The 19,750-nt window shown below is 33.0% G+C and overlaps 1 protein-coding gene and 1 pseudogene across 2 annotated transcripts in view; one reads left to right on the top strand and one right to left on the bottom strand.

Annotated features, from left to right (window-relative positions):
- The first annotated feature begins 8,988 nt into the window (after nucleotides 1-8,988).
- Nucleotides 8,989-9,087, top strand: LOC143383056 (U6 spliceosomal RNA; annotated as a pseudogene).
- An 819-nt stretch (nucleotides 9,088-9,906) lies between these two features.
- The window catches only part of Ss18 (SS18 subunit of BAF chromatin remodeling complex), a 78,160-nt gene continuing 68,316 nt past the window's right edge, over nucleotides 9,907-19,750 (bottom strand). For both annotated transcript variants that reach the window (XM_076836716.2, XM_076836717.2), the window contains one exon: nucleotides 9,907-11,712. In XM_076836716.2, the coding sequence (XP_076692831.1) occupies nucleotides 11,686-11,712 (27 nt within the window). In that variant the 3' untranslated portion in view covers nucleotides 9,907-11,685. The remainder of the gene's footprint in view (nucleotides 11,713-19,750) is intronic.

Below are 19,750 nucleotides of genomic sequence, written 5' to 3'. Positions count from 1 at the left end.
TTTTGTATTTTTTAACCACCTTTGCCTCCCTTTCCTTTAATCATTCCTTTCATTGGATGAGTACCTTTTCTTTTCTTTCTTTCTCTTTCAGCACTAGGGGACTAAACCAGGGATACTCTATCACTGGGCTGCTTCCCCAGGACTTTTTGTTTTGTTGTTGTTGTTTAAATTTTATTTTTAAATGATACAAAAAAATGGAAGAGTTGTATGTATTAATGGGGTACCGTGTAATGTTTGATACATGTATACAATGAGAAATGTCTAAATCAGGTTAAACATATTTACCTCTTCATATTTATTTTATTTGTATACTTTAAAAGAAAAATTTTTTTTCTTTTTTGAGACAGTTTCACCAGGCTAAGGCTGGCCTTGAACTTGTGATGCTCTTGTGTCTTCCTCAGCCTCCAGAGTTGCTGGGATTACAAGCATGCATTACCCACCACCCGCCCCTATCCCCACCCCTTTCTTTTTTGATTATACATTTCTGAGTTGTATATGTATTCTTTTAATGACTTCTACATTTTTATATTAATAGTTTTAACATTACCTTTGTTATTTTACCCAAAAAATTTCCAAGAGTTTTTCTTGAGTTTTTCTGACTTCAGTTTCCTGACCATAAAAAAACCCTTAGCACATTACAGCCTATTCATTTATCTTGCTTCCTATCTTGTCCTAGCACCTTGTTAATGGATCAGCTCTTTATTACTATAATTTCACTGCAAAACAAAGAAACATACTCACAAATTGATGGCTTGTACAACAAGAACAATCTGTTTAGCTTAAGAGTCTGCAGATTCTAGCTGATTTGAGTTGGGCTTGCTTATGAATCTGTGATCATTTGGATGGTTGGCTGGATGGCTCTGCTGAATCTGATTAGGATTTGGCTAGTGTTGGTATATCAACCCAGCTTTACCCTCTATATTTCTCACATTTCTCCAGCGGGTTAGCCTGAGCAGATTTCCAGGGCAAAGGTGAGGAACAAAAGTGGAAGCAAAACTACCTTAGTACTTTCACAAGCTTCATTCAGTCACTTTACTATCCCACTGGCCACAGCAAGTCAGATGGTTAACAACAGAATCAAGGAATTCTGTTCCTTCAGTGAGCAGAACTGTAAAATCTTCCTATACCTCCCTTCTGAATTTTCCCCCCTTAAGTATGTCTTCTGTGGATGATATATTCTCTTAATCTTTGTTAGCCTGAATACATTTTATTTTGACCCCACTTTAAAATTATACTTTAGTTGGGTTTCACATTTAAACTGACTTATTTCTCCCTCAATATTTAACTATCATGTTTTTTTTTCTATCATGTCTTATGATGCAGAGAATTCTTTTTTGCCTAAATTTTCTTTTTTTTTACAGGTAATGTGCCTTGCCTTTCAAGTAGGTTTTTAGATTTTTTTCTCCCTGAACACAAATATGCCTGGTATGAATTGTACTCATATATATGTATGTATATGAGTACTCATATATATGAATTTGTCCTGATTAGACTACTGTGAACTTGAAATATGTGCACTGTTAATTTAGTTGTGGGAAATTATCTTTTGTTGGTATCTTGCTTTTCTACCAATCTCTCCATTTTTTCTTGGAGATCCCACACTAAAACTCTACATACACTTTCATATCTCTTTATTGTTCCTATCCATACATTTAAATGTTTCTTGGTGCTCTAGTATGGGACACTTTCTCATACTACTATCTAATTCACAGATTTTCTCTTCAACTGTGTTCATTTCTAATTATACCAATTGAGCATATTTCAATGGCTCTATTTTTCACTTGTTAGATTTCTAAGTGGATTTTATATGTACCTGTTGTTTCATTTGCTTTCTGATTTTATATCTATTAGAAGATGACATGAATGAATGGATTTCACATGGTGTGAATGCATGTTCTACTAAATGAGTTTATTGGCATAATTTTGAAAATTTGGCTAATGTGCTTTTGTTTTATCTTTTTTTTCTGTCTTTTCCACTCTTCCTCTTTTCTTCTATACTTCCATTTTTCCCACTGAATTCTAAACCAACTATAAAACCAAATCTTTGAGAGAACTTCCTATTCTTCTATGACTTTAAAAACATCCTATTCTTCTAATTATACCTAATAACACACTTCAAAATTGCTTGATTCAGTTCTAGATCGAGACATTAATATATCTATCTTCTAGCAACATCGAGCTCAGATCCCTCAAAACAAGGCCAAAAAGCATCTTTCTTTTTAAATGCTTCCTGCTAAAAAGGAGAAAAGTAGGAGTCACATTTTAGCCCCTGCCTTAAAACAGACTTTGCTTCAGTAGTTGACTTTGTGTAGCATTTATATTCTCTATTACTCCATGGAAAACCAGTTTCTCAAGGCTAAAACTAGCTTCTAAATTAGAACCCAGGAAACCCATGGCTTCCGCTTTCCTCGCCAACTTATATTTTTTATTAATTTTTGGTGCACAGAAATGCTTAGCCTTTGAGCCTGGTTTCTTTAGCTTGATTCTCTGTTTTTAGTTTTTTTCTATTAGTAGTAGTGGTAGCACTAACATTTTTCTATTAATAGTAGTAGTAGCAGCAACAGTTGTACGTTTGGAGAGGGTACATCTAAGCATGGAATAATGCTTCTTAATCAAAAAGTCTACATGAAATATTCAAAAAGACACACATATACCCCCAAACCAACCAAAACACCCATACACATACTTTCTGGTCTTTAGTGGATGGCTTTCTAATTCCAAAAAAATATATTAGGTCGAAAAGTAAAACACATTTTTAGGGATACTAAAGATTAAATATAAAACTGTTATCTTCCAATGGACTACTGCAAATTATAGTTCAAAGTCATTTAATCACTGGAACATTTTGGTAGATTTTGTTTCACTAAACCAAAGAGTGAAGTGCCAATGATTTGCAGCATGGAACTCAATTCCTCCTTATGAAAATCCAGTTATAACTTATTAAAACTCAAATCACTTTTTTGGGAGGGGGGAGGGGGGAGGATGAATGACTTTCAGAATAGCCTGAGAGTCGTGAATAAAGAAAAACATTGTTGTGTTTATTTAGAGAGTATTACCCCTTGGAGCCAGCGTTTGCACTAATGCATTTTACATTAGCGTGCCGCATCAGGAAATCCTGACTTTTTGGTGCCAAGGGGGTAATTAATATCAGTTCATGTTTTCAAAATGGTTGTGTTTATGTGGGAATGAGGACTGAGAACGAACATGTAGAGCTTCAAGTATTAAAGCTTGCTGTGAAGTGAGATCTTGGGAAAGATGAATACTGAAATAAATGAACAGGAAATAAAATTTCTTTGGGTAGAATATTAGTACTGAAAAGAAAGCCACCACCACACTTCCTAACTCTTAATTTACTAAGCATTAAGAGATATGATGTACTGACAGAAAGGCAGGTAAACTCTTGATAGCTATGAACAATATTTTGGTTCTCTGATATCGGAGTCCTAAATATACAAAACTTGATCATGTGAATAGAACAATATGAAATGACACTATCCCAAAATATCTTTCCACTGATAAAACTGCTACATCTGTAGACATCAAGTTCTTTACATTTGACCCAAGCTGAATAATTAGAGCCACTGTAGGTATAAAATCAAAATGTTTTTGTTATGTCTTTTTTTCCCCAAAGAAAAGTTGGTACATAATATAAAATCAAAATACATGTCAATAACAAAAGCCAGAAAATTAAGGGAACAGCAAAAAATACTCAGAAAATAAAAACAAACCCAGGGAACAGACTAAAGTGATAGAAAATAGAGTGAAAAACCTTAAAGAGATCCTATATAATTCTCTAGTAAATAGAAAATGTTATTTGTTTTTTAAATATATTTATTTGTCCTAATTAGTTATACAAAATGCAGAATGCATTTTGACACATCATACACAAATGGTGTATAACTTCTCATTCATCTGGTAGTTCATGTAATCATATATGCACATAGGGTAATGTCTGATTCATTCTACTATCATTCCTACCTGCATACACCCTCCTCTCCCTTCACTCCCGTCTAGTCCAAAATACCACTATTCTTCTGTGTGTCCCCCATTGTGAATTAGCATCTGCACATCAGAGAAAACATCCTTTGGTTCTAGCATAATATTCTCTAGTTTCATCCATTTACTGGCAAATGCCATAATCTCATTCTTCTTTAAGGATGAGTAATATTCCATTGTGTGTGTGTGTGTGTGTGTATATATATATATATATCAGTTTCTTTATCCATTCATCTGTTGAAGGGCACCTATGTTGGTTCCATAGTTTAGCTACTGTGAATTGAGCCACTATAAACATAGATATGGCTGCATCACTGTAGTATGCTGATTTTAAATTCTTTGGGAATAAACCTAGGAGTGGGATGACTGGGTCAAATGGTGGTTCCATTTCAAGTTTTCTGAGGAATATCCATACTGCTTTCCAAAGTGGTTGTACCAATTTCTCCAGAAATGTATGGAATTTCCCCCTCCCCCATCCTCACCAACATTTATTGTTTCTTGTATTCTGATGATTGCCATTTTGACTGGAGTGAGATGGAATCTCAATGTAAAGAAAACATATTTACAAAATTTATAACTAGATAGGTACCAGTAAGATTATAAATGTTAGGTATATTTTACCAATACTTAACAAAATCTAGTGTTATTAAATGTGGCATTCTAAGACATTCAAATGATGGAAAGCTTGGGATGATATTAAAATATTTAAAAATTTTGTTTACTTCATTAGTCAAGAATATGAGTAATTATAAAGTATACTATATACATAATACAATAACTTCTCACTTGTGAAAACTATTGATTCCATATGATGCCCATAGGTAGTGTGAACTGGCCATCCACTTTATGACCTCATATTAGAGGTACAGGCTCTGCTGCTATAACAAATTATTTAATAAGATAGAAGTGTTCTCTCTTCCCCCACGTCGAAGTCCAAGCTAATAAGTAGAAGACTGGTGTTTATGAGACCATTCTGGGGACTTCTGCTTCTATATACAAGCACTGCCTTTCTCTAGAGTATGTATAATCTGTAAAACCAAAGTTTTCAACAATATGCCATGTTCCAGTCCACAGGAAATGGAATACAGCAAAGGGACCACATTTTAAAAATGAGATCTAGAGGATACACACATCATCGCTTCAGCTTATATAGCTGCTGAAGAGGATGTTAAGTGTCTTGAGGTAGACAGCCATGTACCTACTCAAAATACAGATAGGGCTATTTAAAAAAAATATTGGGGGATTAGTATTCCCTAATAAAGATAAGAAATTATTTTAAAAACCACCTCAGAATATTAAGAATTTCTTTTTTTTGAAAGAGAGAGAATGAGAATATGAATCTTTTTTGTAGATGGACACAACACAATGTCTTTATTTTTATGTGGTGCTGAGAATCGAACCCGGGTCCCACCGGTGCTAGGTGAGTGCTCTACCGCTGAGCCACAATCCCAGCCCCAAAGAATTTCTTATTCAACTAGTTTAGCATTTTAAAAAAATGTACTGAAAAACCTCACAGTATGTTCTAACAGTTAAAAGATCACAACATGGGGCTGGGGTTGTGGCTCAGAAGTACAGCATTTGCCTAGCATGTGTGAGGCTCTGGGTTCGAACCTCAGCACCACATAAAAATAAAAAAATAAAGATATTGTGTACAACTAAATATATATATATATATATTTGTAAATACATATAATAAATATATATATATTTATTATATTAAAAAACAACTTTTTTTAAAAAAAAAGATCACAACCTGAATATAAATGTATTACTCACATAACTATGGATATCTCCATCAGGAAAACAACAAAAATTTTGAAAGTACACACATTTACCCACATATGGAATGTACATAATATATAAACATCTAAGTATGTGTGTCTGTGTTTATATATACATAGGTTTATGGGTATATGAAACACTCCCCCATTTATTTTCAAAAGTTCTCCAAATCAAGCAATAAATTAGTCACCCTATTTATAGGTTTTTACTGAATTAATGAAAATTATACTCCATTGTCTATTTCAGAGACTTGAATTTGTAAACAATAAAACCAGCTTTTCTATTGATTCTTTTCCCCTTAGTCACTTAATAGAGATACTTCTGAGCACCTACAGGTAATTAATTAGCAGGGCACAAAGAATTAAAACCTTCTAAATTTCAAGCAAATATCTCTGAGAGAGTCTAGTCATTCTATATAAAAACATTTTAATAATTATTTTACTATTTAAAAGCCAGTCATTGGGTTTATTTATTTTTTTAGTTGTAGATGGACAAAATATTTTTATTTATTTTTTTATGGTGCTGAAGATGGGACCCAGTACCTCACACTTGCAAGGGAAGCACTCTACCACTGAGCTCCAGTCCCAGCCCCAGCCTCAGTCATTGTTATGTAAAAAAAAAAAAAAAAACCTTGTTGGGGGCAATTCACAACTTTATGGCAATTAAGTAGTTATGCTTAAATTAATTTAACTGGCCTTTGAAATGGAATAAACCATGCCTTAATTTTTAATTTTTTTATATAGAGGTATCTTGAATCACTGGAAAAAATATAGTTTTTGCAATAAATGATGTTTAAACAACTGGTTACTCAGCTAGAAAAACAATGCTCTAATCATATTATGTACATAAATTTTTACAAAAATGGAAGCAAATATGAGGAATATTTTTATAAATATGAAAGTTAGGGAGACTACAAATAACACATTTTTTGACTATATAAACCTTAAAACTTTGATATAGTAAAACACATCAAAACCAGTTTTAAAAATAATGAACAAATGAGCATCCAGAGTAGGCGTTTCTGACCATTCATAACTGAGTTGGTGGGTCTTGGATTGTCTGATACTATGCACTATGAGGCCAAATGGTTAATGGCGCCGCCACTAGGATGAAGTTCATGAGATTTTTTTTGTTTGGTTAGTTTTTTTAGTTGTATTTGGACACAATACCTGTATTTATTTATTTTTATGTGGTGCTGAGGATTGAACCCAGGGCCTCACACATGCGAGGCAAGTGCTCTACCGCTCAGCCATAATTCCAGCCCCTCGTGAGATTTTTGATGAATTTGAGTCATGAAACTGTAACCACTGAACTGAAGAATGGAACACAGGTCCATGGAACAATTACAGGTATAGATTGTCAGCATGAATACAAATCTTAAAGCTGTAAAAATGACCCCGAAGAACAGAGATACTGTATAGCTGGAAACACTGATTATTCAGGGAAATAACATTCAATCCTTTGTCCTACCAGACAGTTTACCTCTGCATACCCTACTTTGGATGTTGAACCTAAGGTGAAATTTAAAAAAAGGGAAGATGTTGCAGGAAGAGACTGAGGCCCTGAAAAAGGAAGAGGGGGTGTCTGGGATTGTGGCTCATCAGTAGATTGCTTGTCTAGCACGCGCGAGGCCCTGGGTTTGATCCTCAGCACCACATAAAAATAAATAAACAAAATAAGGGTATTGTATCCAACTACTTCTAAAAAATCAATAAAAAATAAAAAACAAAAGAGGAAGAGGGGACCCTCAGGCAACATGATTACTGTTTGAAAGTGATAAAATGACTTGGGATAATTTTTGTACAGATTTTCTTTGCCAGTTTTAATAAACCTAATTGTGGGGGGAAAATAACGAACAGACAAAAGAGACAAAGGATTAATGTGTGCATTCAGAGCTATGTATAGTTTCATAAATGGGTGTTTGTGCCTGTGTGCACAAAATTTCTTTTTCTCATCACAACAGAGAACTGGATAAAGTACTTTAAAAGGCAATGCAGAGAGAGGGCTGGGGTTGTGGCTCAGCACTAGAGTGCTCACCTTGCATGTGAAAGGCCCTGGGTTTGATCCTCAGCACCACATAAAAATAAATAAATAAAACAAAGGTTTTATTGTGTCCAACTACAACTAAAAAATAAACAGGCAATGCAGAACACAAAGTAAAGTGTCATTAAACATTTAAAATGATGCTCGACTCCCAAATAATTCAAATGTAATTAAGTTCAGAGAACATTTTTTTAAAAATCTACTGGAATTATAAATACTAATTGGTAAGGATGTACATTTTTAGGCTGACACTTAGTAAAATGTGCATATAACATCGTACCCAGCATGTTAGAAATGTACTGTATAGAAATACTCTAAAAGCATACAAAAAAAACCCATGCCAGACACTTAATGAAAACTTTGTTTTTGCAATAGTAAAAAATGAGAGACAAGTTAGGTACAGTAGCACATGATTGTAATCCCAGCTACTGAGGAGGTTGAAATGGGAACATAACAAATTTGAGGCCAGCCTGGGGCAACACACAGTAAGAAGCTGTGAAAAAAAACCAAGAAAGAAAGAAAGAAAAGAAGGAAAAGAAAGAAAGAAAGAAAAGGAAGAAAAGAAAGAAAAGACGCAATACAAAAATATGAAGTACTTAAGATATTTCTAGGCTAAAAAGAAAGAAAAATGGAGTTACAAAATAGTATGTGGTATAATTCCTTTAAAAAAAACCCACTAATATATGTTGGCTTAAGTGCTTAAAATAAAGTTGGAAAAAATGTACCAAACCTTTAATAAATTGTTACCTATAAGGAATGTCATTATGGAAAATGTTCTTTTTATACAATGTTCCTATTAATCTTTTATTTAATATGAATTACCTTTTAAAATTGAAAGAAAAGGCAGTGGTTTATAAGTATGGATTCTTAAGATGGGTTTCTAAATCAAATGTTAACACAGAAAATGCAGAATTTTAGGAGAATAAAGACTCCTTTATGGTTCAAAGAGGTTTTGTTTTTTAAAGAATGTATCTTTTAGAGATCCTTAGTGAAATATTTAGGGATTAAAAAATATAGTATTTGCTTCAATTTGTAGAATGTTGTGTAGACAACAGAAGATTGGCCATGAATTGATGTAAATAAGTTGAGTTACTTGAACTGGGGATTCATTATACCATTCTTTCCACTTCAGTGTGTTTGAAAGCTCCATTTAAAAAATTAAAATTAGTGCTTGCTTTGGCAACACATATATTAAAAATAGAATAATACGGAGAAGATTACCAGGACAAAGATGACATGCAAATTCATGAAGTATTCCACATGAAAAAATAAATAAATAAAGCCAAGATGTACTACCTGAATAAAGCTACAGAATACTAACAAAGTCTATACTAGAACACAATAGTTCAAATGTTTCATCAATAATCAACCTGCTCTTTTCTTAGTAACATTTTGCTTCTAGAAACTGCTGGGATAGTATGATATTTATTCATTATAATACATTTTGATAAAATGAAAGTTTTGGACTATGTAGTCTGTATGGAAATGTTGTAATTGTTAGAAAGCCACTGGTAAAGTTATTCTTTCTACTAGGTATCAAAGGAGTAAGGCAATTTTTGTCACCACCAATTAAAAACTTTTACGAAATAGGACTGTTATAAAACAATTAAACCTTGCAAATGCACCAGTCTCCAGGAAGAAAGTCCTGGAGGAAATTCTGCTTATTAAAATTGCAATTTTAGTTTCCATTAAAAGGAGAATAAGACAACAGAAGATGGGTTGGCAAGACAAATTATTTCTTAATGTCAGTTGAGCTTATTTCAAATGAGATAACGTATCTACACCAGGTTGGGTTCAGTACAATTTTGTCTCTTCAACTCATTTATCTAATTCAGTCATCTTGATTATAGCCTCATGGACTTCATTTTCAGAGAAAGAATTCTGTAACAAACAACCTACACAACATACTGATTACTGAACAGTTAATTCTAATTAACTTGGGCATGGCAAGAGAATTTTGATAAAGTCTTAGAATACAAATATAGTCTGCTTATACTGGACTAACTTATATAAAAACCCACAGCACAGTCTCCAGACAAAACAAGAGAGTCAAAGAGATCTAATTTAAAGAAACAAATGAGAAAATTAAAATCACAAATAATTTATTCTTCTGTTAGAGTTGATACAGTTTTAAATAGCAACAAAGTACACAGTGGTGGAAAATTGGCACAGAACCTATAAGCATTTCAATCACAATAAGGCTGTCCATGCTTTATCTGCTCAAACTTGATGTCCATTTTCTAATGACCAAGTTGGAAAAAACCTGTTCTTACCTTAAAACACACGCATATTCTCTCTCTCTCTCTCACACACACACACACACACACACACACACACACACACACACAATGAAATTCCTCCTTTTGATTACAGTATGTTGAGAACAGTATATTCTGCTTATTCAAATTTATGGCACCCCTTCTGTTTTGTTTCCAGTTAGAAGTGGGAAAAACCAATTCAATTATAAAGAATACATCTAATTCCCTGGGCACAGGCAACTGTGATGAAAATAGCAACTTACCTTTGGGCTAGATATTTTCAGATTATGCTTAAATGACTGTGGTTAGAAATTTCTCAATGCATGCTTTCCTGCTTAATGCAATACCCTTGAATTTAGCTAAAATAATCAGGTACAGGACAATTTCAAATAACGATTAAATATGCCGTGCTTAGAAAGAGATTTAAAATGTAACCTCTATGATTTTAAGACAGATCAGAAAAACTCCACAAATGAGTCTTTTCCTAAACATCTCTGTAGTATATTAATTAACATAAAAAGGGGGAGAAAACATAAAGTGTCCCTTTATAAATGGCATTATTTCCAGTTAAGAAAGTTAAAATAAAGATTTAGAAAGTCTCCCAAACTATTTTGTTATATAAACCAATTATCTTTCTAATGTTAAAAAATAAAGTTACTGGATCAATGCTGACACTTTTTTGATATCATTTATAAAATGTTTTGATATTACTTTCTAAGTTCCCTGATTACTCAAACAAGGTAAAATTAAGACTTTGTTATTGCTATTTTAGGAAAGGATTACCACTTCATTTACCTGAAATTACTACCAAAGACTCTTCAGATTCAACATAAAGTTATTCTTATTGCCTTATATTTTAAAACAGTATTATAAATGATCTTTATAAAAAAGGTTTTAATTCACAAAACTGGAAGGCTTTTAAAAAAATGTGTCTTTACTCAAAACTGTATCACAGTGCCCTTGATTATCTGACAGATAAAAGGGATTTAATTTCCTCTATAAGAACATTAACAGTGGACATATGGTGTGCTTTGTCTTTTCCCTCACCTCTATCTTCACAGTACACCATTTTGAAACCAACACAGTCAAGCATCTACCACACTCTAGTCCACATTAACAGAGGATTTCTGATTTTGTCCAGTGCGTAGTGTACCGCCTTGCATATTTACCACATGAAATAAACATAATATACAAAATATTGCTGCTGTAAAAAGTGTACATTTCCCTCTTCCCCTTACAAAAGAATCTGTGGAAAAGTATTAAATCCCCTTAACCTTCATAAACATACAAAGCTGTTCACACCTTTCAGTCTGTAACAGTCCATTTGAAACACAGTTTGGAAATCACTGCAAATTGGCTATGTCATTGCATTTTCTGTCCAATGTTGCCATCTAGAGTAGAAATGTGAAATTGAATATTTTTGAGCTACTAAAGCCTTTTACAACTAAACCACAAAGGCTGCTTAATGATGAAACAGCCACTTATCCACAAGGTTTTTCCAAAAACTAGATGGAATGAAAGGAACTCTTCACAGGGAGGTGTCCACAGTGCTGAGGTGACAATATGGCTGCTAATAGATACTGGCTATTGGAATGTAAGTACTTTTTCACGGCTGGTAATTTCCATACTGTCCCTAAAAGATAAATTAAAAAAAAAATTAGATAATAGTTTGACCTAAATTCAGTTAGCACAGAAAATTTAAAAAAGATAACTTTTATGTTGTCACAGTACATAGTACTGCCAATGAACAAAATAGTTATATATTAGGTACACAGTATCCCTCTAATTTCTTCTGATATTATTCAATAGCAAATGAAATTCATAGTCAAAAATACCCAAGGGATTAGCAAATGAGACTAGAAAACAGTAGCTGTCACATAGTGGGAATTTAAATATTTGGCAAATTTTGTTGAATTGGATTGAGCAGTGATATGTGAAAAGTTCTATTCTAAAACTCTGATGTGGCAAATATGAGTGTATAAATCATACACTGATATGACAACCTGGTGAGGGACCAGCTTATAACTTATAACTACTATTATAAATCAACACCAAGAGTATTTGAGGTAAAGTAAGAATGAAAAGGCATCTGAGAGATAAAAGGTAAAGAATGTTCTGTCTAAACTAAAGAATTTGGGCCTCTCCACAAGGCCAACAAAAGGGTCAGCAGAGGTATTCAGATAGGCAGTTACAACATAAAAATCAAGGAAAATTTTGTTTTGTTTTTGTAGTTGTTGGGTTTTTTGTTTTCCTGTTTTATTTTTGTCATTGTTGTTGTTTTGTTTTGGTACCAGGGATTTAACCTAAGGGTGCTTAACAATGCTGAACCACATTCCCCAGGGCCCCCTCCCTTGCTTTTTTTTATGTTTTATTTTGAGATAGGGTCTCACAAAGTTGCTTAGGGACTTGCTAAGTTGCTGGGGCTGGCTTTGAACCTGTGATCCTTCAGCCTCAGCGTCCTAAACCATTAGACTTATAGGCATGTGCCACTTTGATATTTTTTTAATAAGGTAGTCTCAAAGACCTGTACGTTGGCAGGATAGCAGAGGAAAAAAAGATCACAAATGAAAAAGACATGATGAAGTAGCAAAATTCTACAAGTGAGGTAAAAATATACACTAAAAGCCTGCTAAGGTTAGTTTCAGAAGAGAAGGAATATCTTTTCCTCTAAAAACAATAGGACAAACTAGAAAATACATATTTTATTAAAAATTTCTTATATGTGCTTAAAATAGACGTTCATAAAAGCACCTATTTTCTAAAAACAGTACTCACTGGAAGTTTACATTGTTTCACATGGCTAAACTTCTTCCTACAAGTCACATGGACGTGACTCAAGAAAATATTCTAGTGATAAAATACTTCAATACCATAACAGTACCCTGAAAATTCATATTCCCACAGAAGTAGATAAATACTTGATAACTGTTAGCTGTTAGTCGTCACCATGTATAAAATGGACTACTTACTCTAAATACTATTAAAGTATTTCATGGTAATGTATTCTACAAAGCTATATTCAGCCAAATTTAAAGTCAATGCTCATATTGAATTGCTTAGAGTTAAAATTATATCTAGGATTTGCTTTACTTTTAAAAGAAAAAAAATAATTTAGGGAGTAAGAACAGCATTAGCAACATTATGTTGATAACTGCTGAAGTTGTATAATAGTTATATATGTGGGTATTTATTATATTACTTATTTTTAATTTAAGATTCCTGTATTAAAAAGTTTAAAATAAAAAAACAAAGGTTAAGGGGTTGGGGTCATAGCTCAGTGGTGGAGAGCTTGCCTAGCACATGTGAGGCCCTGGGTTTGATCCTCAGTACCATGTAAAAAGATAAATAAATAAAATAAAAGTACTGTCTCCACCAATAACTAAAAAAAAAAAAAAAAAAAGAATTAAAGAAAAAGGTCAATTCTGAGGATACTGTAGCTTATTAATCCATTGTTATAGTATCTAAATATTAAAGCTGAAAAGTTCTCTTAAAATAAAAGTTACTAACTTTCTATTTGAATCTTTAAAAACTCTGAAATTGTTTATTTACTCATTGAGAGGAGATATCATCATCTACCTCTCTAGATCATAATTTCCTTTGTGTTAGTAGCTATATTAATTCCTACCTGATTTATCTGCTATAATACATAAAAACGAAAGAACATGAGAAAGGGCTTTTAGAATTATGAATCAGCAGGATGAGGTGACCCATTCCTGTATTCCCAGTTACTTGGATGGCTGATTCAAGAGGATCACGTGAGCCCAGTGATCCTCTGCGTAACAGAATGAAATCCCTGTCTCAAAGAGGAAAATCAGTGAGACTCAATGCTGGAGGAAAATGCTTTCTTAGTGAATGTGTGAAATGAGATGTTAATGATAAAAGTGCATTGCCCATATGAATGATATGAAAGCAGAAGAGAAGCTAAAAACTACTATGCCACAGAAATATAAGCTATAATTTATCTACTACAGTATGAGCTACTTGAGGACATGGAGCCTATTTTATCCATCTTTATGCCCCAAGTATTCAGGCAAGCCTCACACATAAGACATCTTCAATAATGTATGCCAAATAAATTATATCTAAGTAATTATAAACATTTACAGAACACATTGTTCATCACCATAATAAACTTAAAAAGAGAAGGAAGACTTAGAAATGAATAATTAAAGTATAATTATACAACAGAAGATTAATTCAATAAAAGTTCAGATAGGAAAAGATTAGCATAGACTAAAATAATTAGAAAAATATTTCAGAGAACGTGGGAACCTTAAGAAAACACTAAGATTTAGAAAGCAGAGAAGAGGGAATAATTCTAATAGAAGGAATAGCTAACACAAAGTCAGGGGTATATCATGCTGAGAGAAGTTGGAAGAAAAGAAAGAATACAATAATGAGCAGTACAAGCTAACAATTATTTTGTAAAACAGAGCTGAGGTAATGAAGAAACAAGTCTAGTTAATACTAACAAATTAACCCTTATGGCACCCGAATATCTAAGACCTTACCATGTGTCAGACATGTAGTAAGTCCTTTGTGTCTACATAAACCTCTACAGTAAATATTATCTCCATATTATAGATGAAAAAATTGAGGTACTCAAAGTTTAAATAACTTGACCACACTCAACCATATTGCTAGTGCCAAACCAAATCACAATCAAGCCTAAAAATGTATAACTGTATCTGACACCAGTAGCAAACTTGAGGGCAGAATAATGGGTTATAAATACGGGTTTTAGAGCCAGAAGCCAATTTCTAGTAATAACCTTCACCACTTAATGGCTTTCTTGGACCTTGAACAAGAAGTTACCTAACTTTCCTTGAGTCTCAATTTTTTTCATCTGACAAGTTAAGGGTGATTATAATCCTAATTCAAAAGTTATGCAACCCAAAAAAACTCATGAAAATATTTTGCAAACTACTCAATTTCTCACTAATATCATTGGTGGCAAAGTGGTAGAATAGTTCCCCACCTTGTGCAAAAAGGATACATTCCAGGACCCTCAGTGGATGCCTAAAAACACAGATAGTAACAAACCCTACATATACTGTTTTCTTCTTATACAGACTTACCTATGGTAAAGTTTAATTTGTTAGTATACAGAGCAAGAGATTAATAACAAATACATATACTGTAATAAATGTTATGTGAATGTGGTCTCTCTCGAAAAAGTTAAGACATAATATTTAAGATTTTGGCTAACAGCAGATAACTGAAACTGAAGAAAGCAAAACCCAGGCGTAGGAGGACCACAGTATAATAAATTGAGCACAGGCTCTTTTCACTCAGAATTTGTCATTCACCCTCATCACTTCTTAGCTTTGTTATCTTGAGTAAATCAACCCAACACTTCAAGCCTCAGTTTCACTTGCTTTGGTAGTTTTTTTTCAAGAATGTCAAGAAGTAATGAAAAAGAAAACAAGAAGACAATATGGAAAATCTTGCCATGATGAATGAAAAGGTAAGATGATAATGATCTCAACCAGGACAAAGCAGAAGATTGTAAGTGGATAGATTCAAGAATTTTCAGGAGGGGCTGGGGTTGTGACTCAGTGGTAGAGCACTTGCCTGGCATGTGTGAGGCACTGGGTTCAATTCTCAGCACTACTTATAAATAAATGAATAAAATAAAAGTCCATCAACAACTAAAAAAATACGTATTTATTAAAAAAAAAAAGAAAGAAAGAACTGTTCAAGAGAACCAAAAAAAATTTTGGTCATTTATCAGGGGAGAGGGAAGGGAAACTTAAATGTTAAATATAATACTTGGCATTCCAGCTTGGTGACAGTACCCCTCTCTTTGAAAAGAACACTGAAAAAAGAAATAAGTTTGGGTGGAGAAAAACTATTGAGTTTGTTTCGGTTATACTGAATTAATAGACATATGATACACCTAAGTGGGGATGTTCAGTAGGCATCTGATTTTGAAAAGAACAATTCAGACTAGAAGTAGAAATTTAGGAGTTAATTGCATAGTAAATTAAAACTAAATATGAAAAAAAGAGATTGTCTAGTGAGAGGCAATGAATGAGAAAAGCTCCAATGCTAGAAAACTGAATAAGCAATCATCTTTAATTTCTTTCATTCAACTTATCTAATCACTTAAAAGTCTTCACAATAATTCTTCATAATAATTTTTTGAGGGCTCTTTTCTCTATTCTTGTGGTTGCCATTCAATCTAAAAAGTAATGGACTTATGCATCTATTTATACTTTATTCATTAATATTTTTGACTATGTTCTGTCTACTAGGTAATGAAGACCCAACAATATACAAAAAGTGATGTCTTTAAAGAATTTACATCAAGGGAAGTAAAATGTGACAATAAACAATAACTAAAGAATCCATCAAATGGAGACAAATGTTATGCTTAAAAATTAAAGCATTTTTTTCTGGCCAAGATGGATTTATTGGGCTGGAGTTGTAGTTCAGTGGTAGAGCGCTTGCCTAGCACGTGTGAGGCCTTGGGTTTGAACCTCAGCACCACATAAAAATAAATGAAATAAATAAAGTTAAGGTATTGTGTCCAACTACAACTAAAAAATAAATATTTTTTTAAAAAGATGGATTTATTCTCTAACCTAAAACAATAAAAAAATTATATATATATATATATATATATATATATATATATATATATATATATGAGAGAAACAACTGTATTCAGAATACTGGACAGAGGCAACAAAGAACAAGAATCCTGAGACGTAGAAAACAAATGAGATGAGCATACTGCCTCGAGAATTTCCAGGCTGTAGTGGATGGAGGGAAACAGGCTGAGCCTGCCAGATGCTCTGAATTAAGGAGATAAAGCTTAGAGTCTGGAGGAAAAACAGGTAACTAGAGTTAATAGGACAAGAGGAGAAAGATCTGCACATAAAGACCTGTGGACAGAATCCTTAAGTATGCAACAGAGTACTGATACACCAATGAGTGAGAAAAATACGCAGGGTTGAGGGAAGAAACATACAAGAGGATTATAAGAAACAATATCTGGCTGGTGGCACATGCCTGTAATTCCAGTGGCTGGGGAGGCTGAAGCAGGAGGATCTCGAGTTCAAAGCCAGTCTCAGCAAAAGTGAGGCGCTAAGCAATTCAGTGAGACCTCATCTCTAAATAAAATACAAAAAAAGCTGGGCATGTGGCTCAGTGGTCAAGTACCCCTGAATTCAATACCCATTACCCAAAAAAATAAAAATAAAGAAAAAAACCCCAATATCACATAGGAACAGAAATGGTGCTTATTCCCTTTTGCCAGATAAAGTGAAAAAGCCTTATGTTTCGAAGGTCACTGGTAGAGTACTTAAATGGCTTTTACCTTTAGAGTTGGGAACATTTAAATTAAGATTATACTGCACTGGTCCTGCCTAAAAAAATTTTAAAAGGAAATCTGAAAAGACCAAAGCACTTTTAATTTCTTAAACCAAATCTCAAACAAAGGTCAAGAATATCTCTAGCAATACAAATATATCTATCCCCCAACAAAGTAACAGTCATAATGTCTAGAAGCCAAAGATTATCATACATTATAAAGGAAGAAAATATACCCCACAAAAAAGAGGAAACAAAATCAATCATCAAAACTGACCAGAAATGACAAGAATTAACAGAAAGCATAAATTTTTCTTTAATATGTTCAAAAATTTTAAGGACACATAAAAAGACTTAAAAAGGACCAATAAAAACTTCTAGAGGTGCAGATTATTATGACCAAGATTTAAAAAAAAAATCTTGGGGAAAATTAAAAACAAAATAGACAATAAAAAAACGATTAGATAATTTCAAGATATAACAAAACCCAAAATAAAATGGAAAGAAATACAGATTTAAAAACAGAGGATTAGGGTGAGGGCTGTAGCTCACCTGCAGAATGCTTGTAACGTGTGAGGCACTAGGTTTGATCCTCAGCACCACATAAAAAATAAATAAATAAAATAAAGGCATTCTGTCCTTCTACAACTAAAAAAAATTTTTTTTAATTAAAAAAAGAGGATTAGTGAGCTTTGGACAACTTCAGACAGCCATATATACATATATGGAGGGGTAGGGACATAGCTCAGTTGATAGAGTGCTTGCCTTGAATGCACAAGGCCCTGGGTTCAAACTCCAGCACCAAGGGAAAACAACAACAACAAAAAGAATATATACATATATGGAGTTACAGAAGAGAGAAAGGAGTGTAGGGAAGAGACAGAAAAAATATTTCACCAAAAATTTTTCTTCTTTGATAAAAATTCAAAAGCTACACATCCAAGAAACTCAACAAATCATAAGCATTATAAACATGAAGAAATCTATACAAAGAATTCTCTAATTACAATGTGCAGAAGAGAAAACTTTACAGTCAAACAATTTGATAAAGGGAAAAACCTTATAAAGCAGCTGGGGAAAAAAAGACACACTAAGACAAAGAATAATAGCAAATGTCTCCTTGGAAACAAAGTAAAGAAGATGACAGTAGAGAAACATTTTTAAAGTATGAAAAGAAAAAAGTTAGGAGCTGGGGTTGTGGCTCAGTAGTAGAGCGCTAGCCTAGCACATGCAAAGTCCTGGGTTCAATCCTCAGAACCACATAAAAATAAACAAACAAACAAATAAATGAATTAAAGGTATTGTGAAGAAAAAGAAAAAAATCTGTCAACCTAAGATTCTATACCTGTAGTTGATATCTTTCAATATAGTTTCAATATAGTTTCAATATAGTTCTCGAAACACTGGCCAGAGCAATTAGACAGACAAAAGAAATTAAAGGCATAAAAATTGGAAAAGAAGAACTTAAATTATCATTATTTGCGGATGACATGATTTTATACCTAGAAGACCCAAAAGAGTCTACAAAAAAACTACTAGAACTAATAAATGAATTCAGCAAAGTAGCAGGTTATAAAATCAACACACATAAATCAAAGGTATTCCTGTATATCAGCAACAAAACTTCTGAAATGGAAATGAGGAAAACCACTCCATTCACAATATCCTCAAAAAAATAAAATACTTGGGAATCAACCTGTAGTTGATATCTTTCAAAAACGAAGATAAAAAAATATTTTTTTAACTGTACAAAAGCTGCAAGAATTTATCACCAGATGATGTCTATTTCATGAAATGGTAAAGGAGTTCTTCAGGCAAAATAAAATGATACCAGGTACATATGTATGTACAGATGGGAATGAAGAGTACAAGAAACAGGAACTATGTAGGTTAAGATGTAGGTATAATATTTTTTTTCTTTATTCTTTAAATAACTTTAAAGGATTATTTTAAAAAAATAAATCCCATATACTGTAGGGTTTATACTATTTGTATAAGTAAAATTTATAACACTAACATGAAGGTTGAGGAAAAAAAGAAATAAAAGTAAGCCATTCTAAGGCTCTTATACCATAATACATAAAGTGGTTTATTTTCACTTGAAATGACTACATGGACAAACACTGAAAACATTATGCTAAATGAAAGAAAACAAAATGCTAGTCATAAAATACCACCTAGTATATGATTCCTTTTTTCTTAAAGGTACAGAATAAGCAAATTCAAAGAGAAAGAAAGCAAACTAGCTATTGCCTGAGGGTGAGTATTTAGGGAGAAATGAGTGACTATTAATGAGTATAGTTTCTTTCTTAGGTGGTGAAATGTCTAAACTGAAAATAGTGGTGATGGCTGTA

Source organism: Callospermophilus lateralis, chromosome 17 (genome assembly GCF_048772815.1).
Source record: "Callospermophilus lateralis isolate mCalLat2 chromosome 17, mCalLat2.hap1, whole genome shotgun sequence".
NCBI lineage: Eukaryota > Metazoa > Chordata > Mammalia > Rodentia > Sciuridae > Callospermophilus > Callospermophilus lateralis.
The sequence above is the reverse complement of the archived record's forward strand: the minus strand, read 5'-3'. Positions and strand labels throughout refer to the sequence as shown.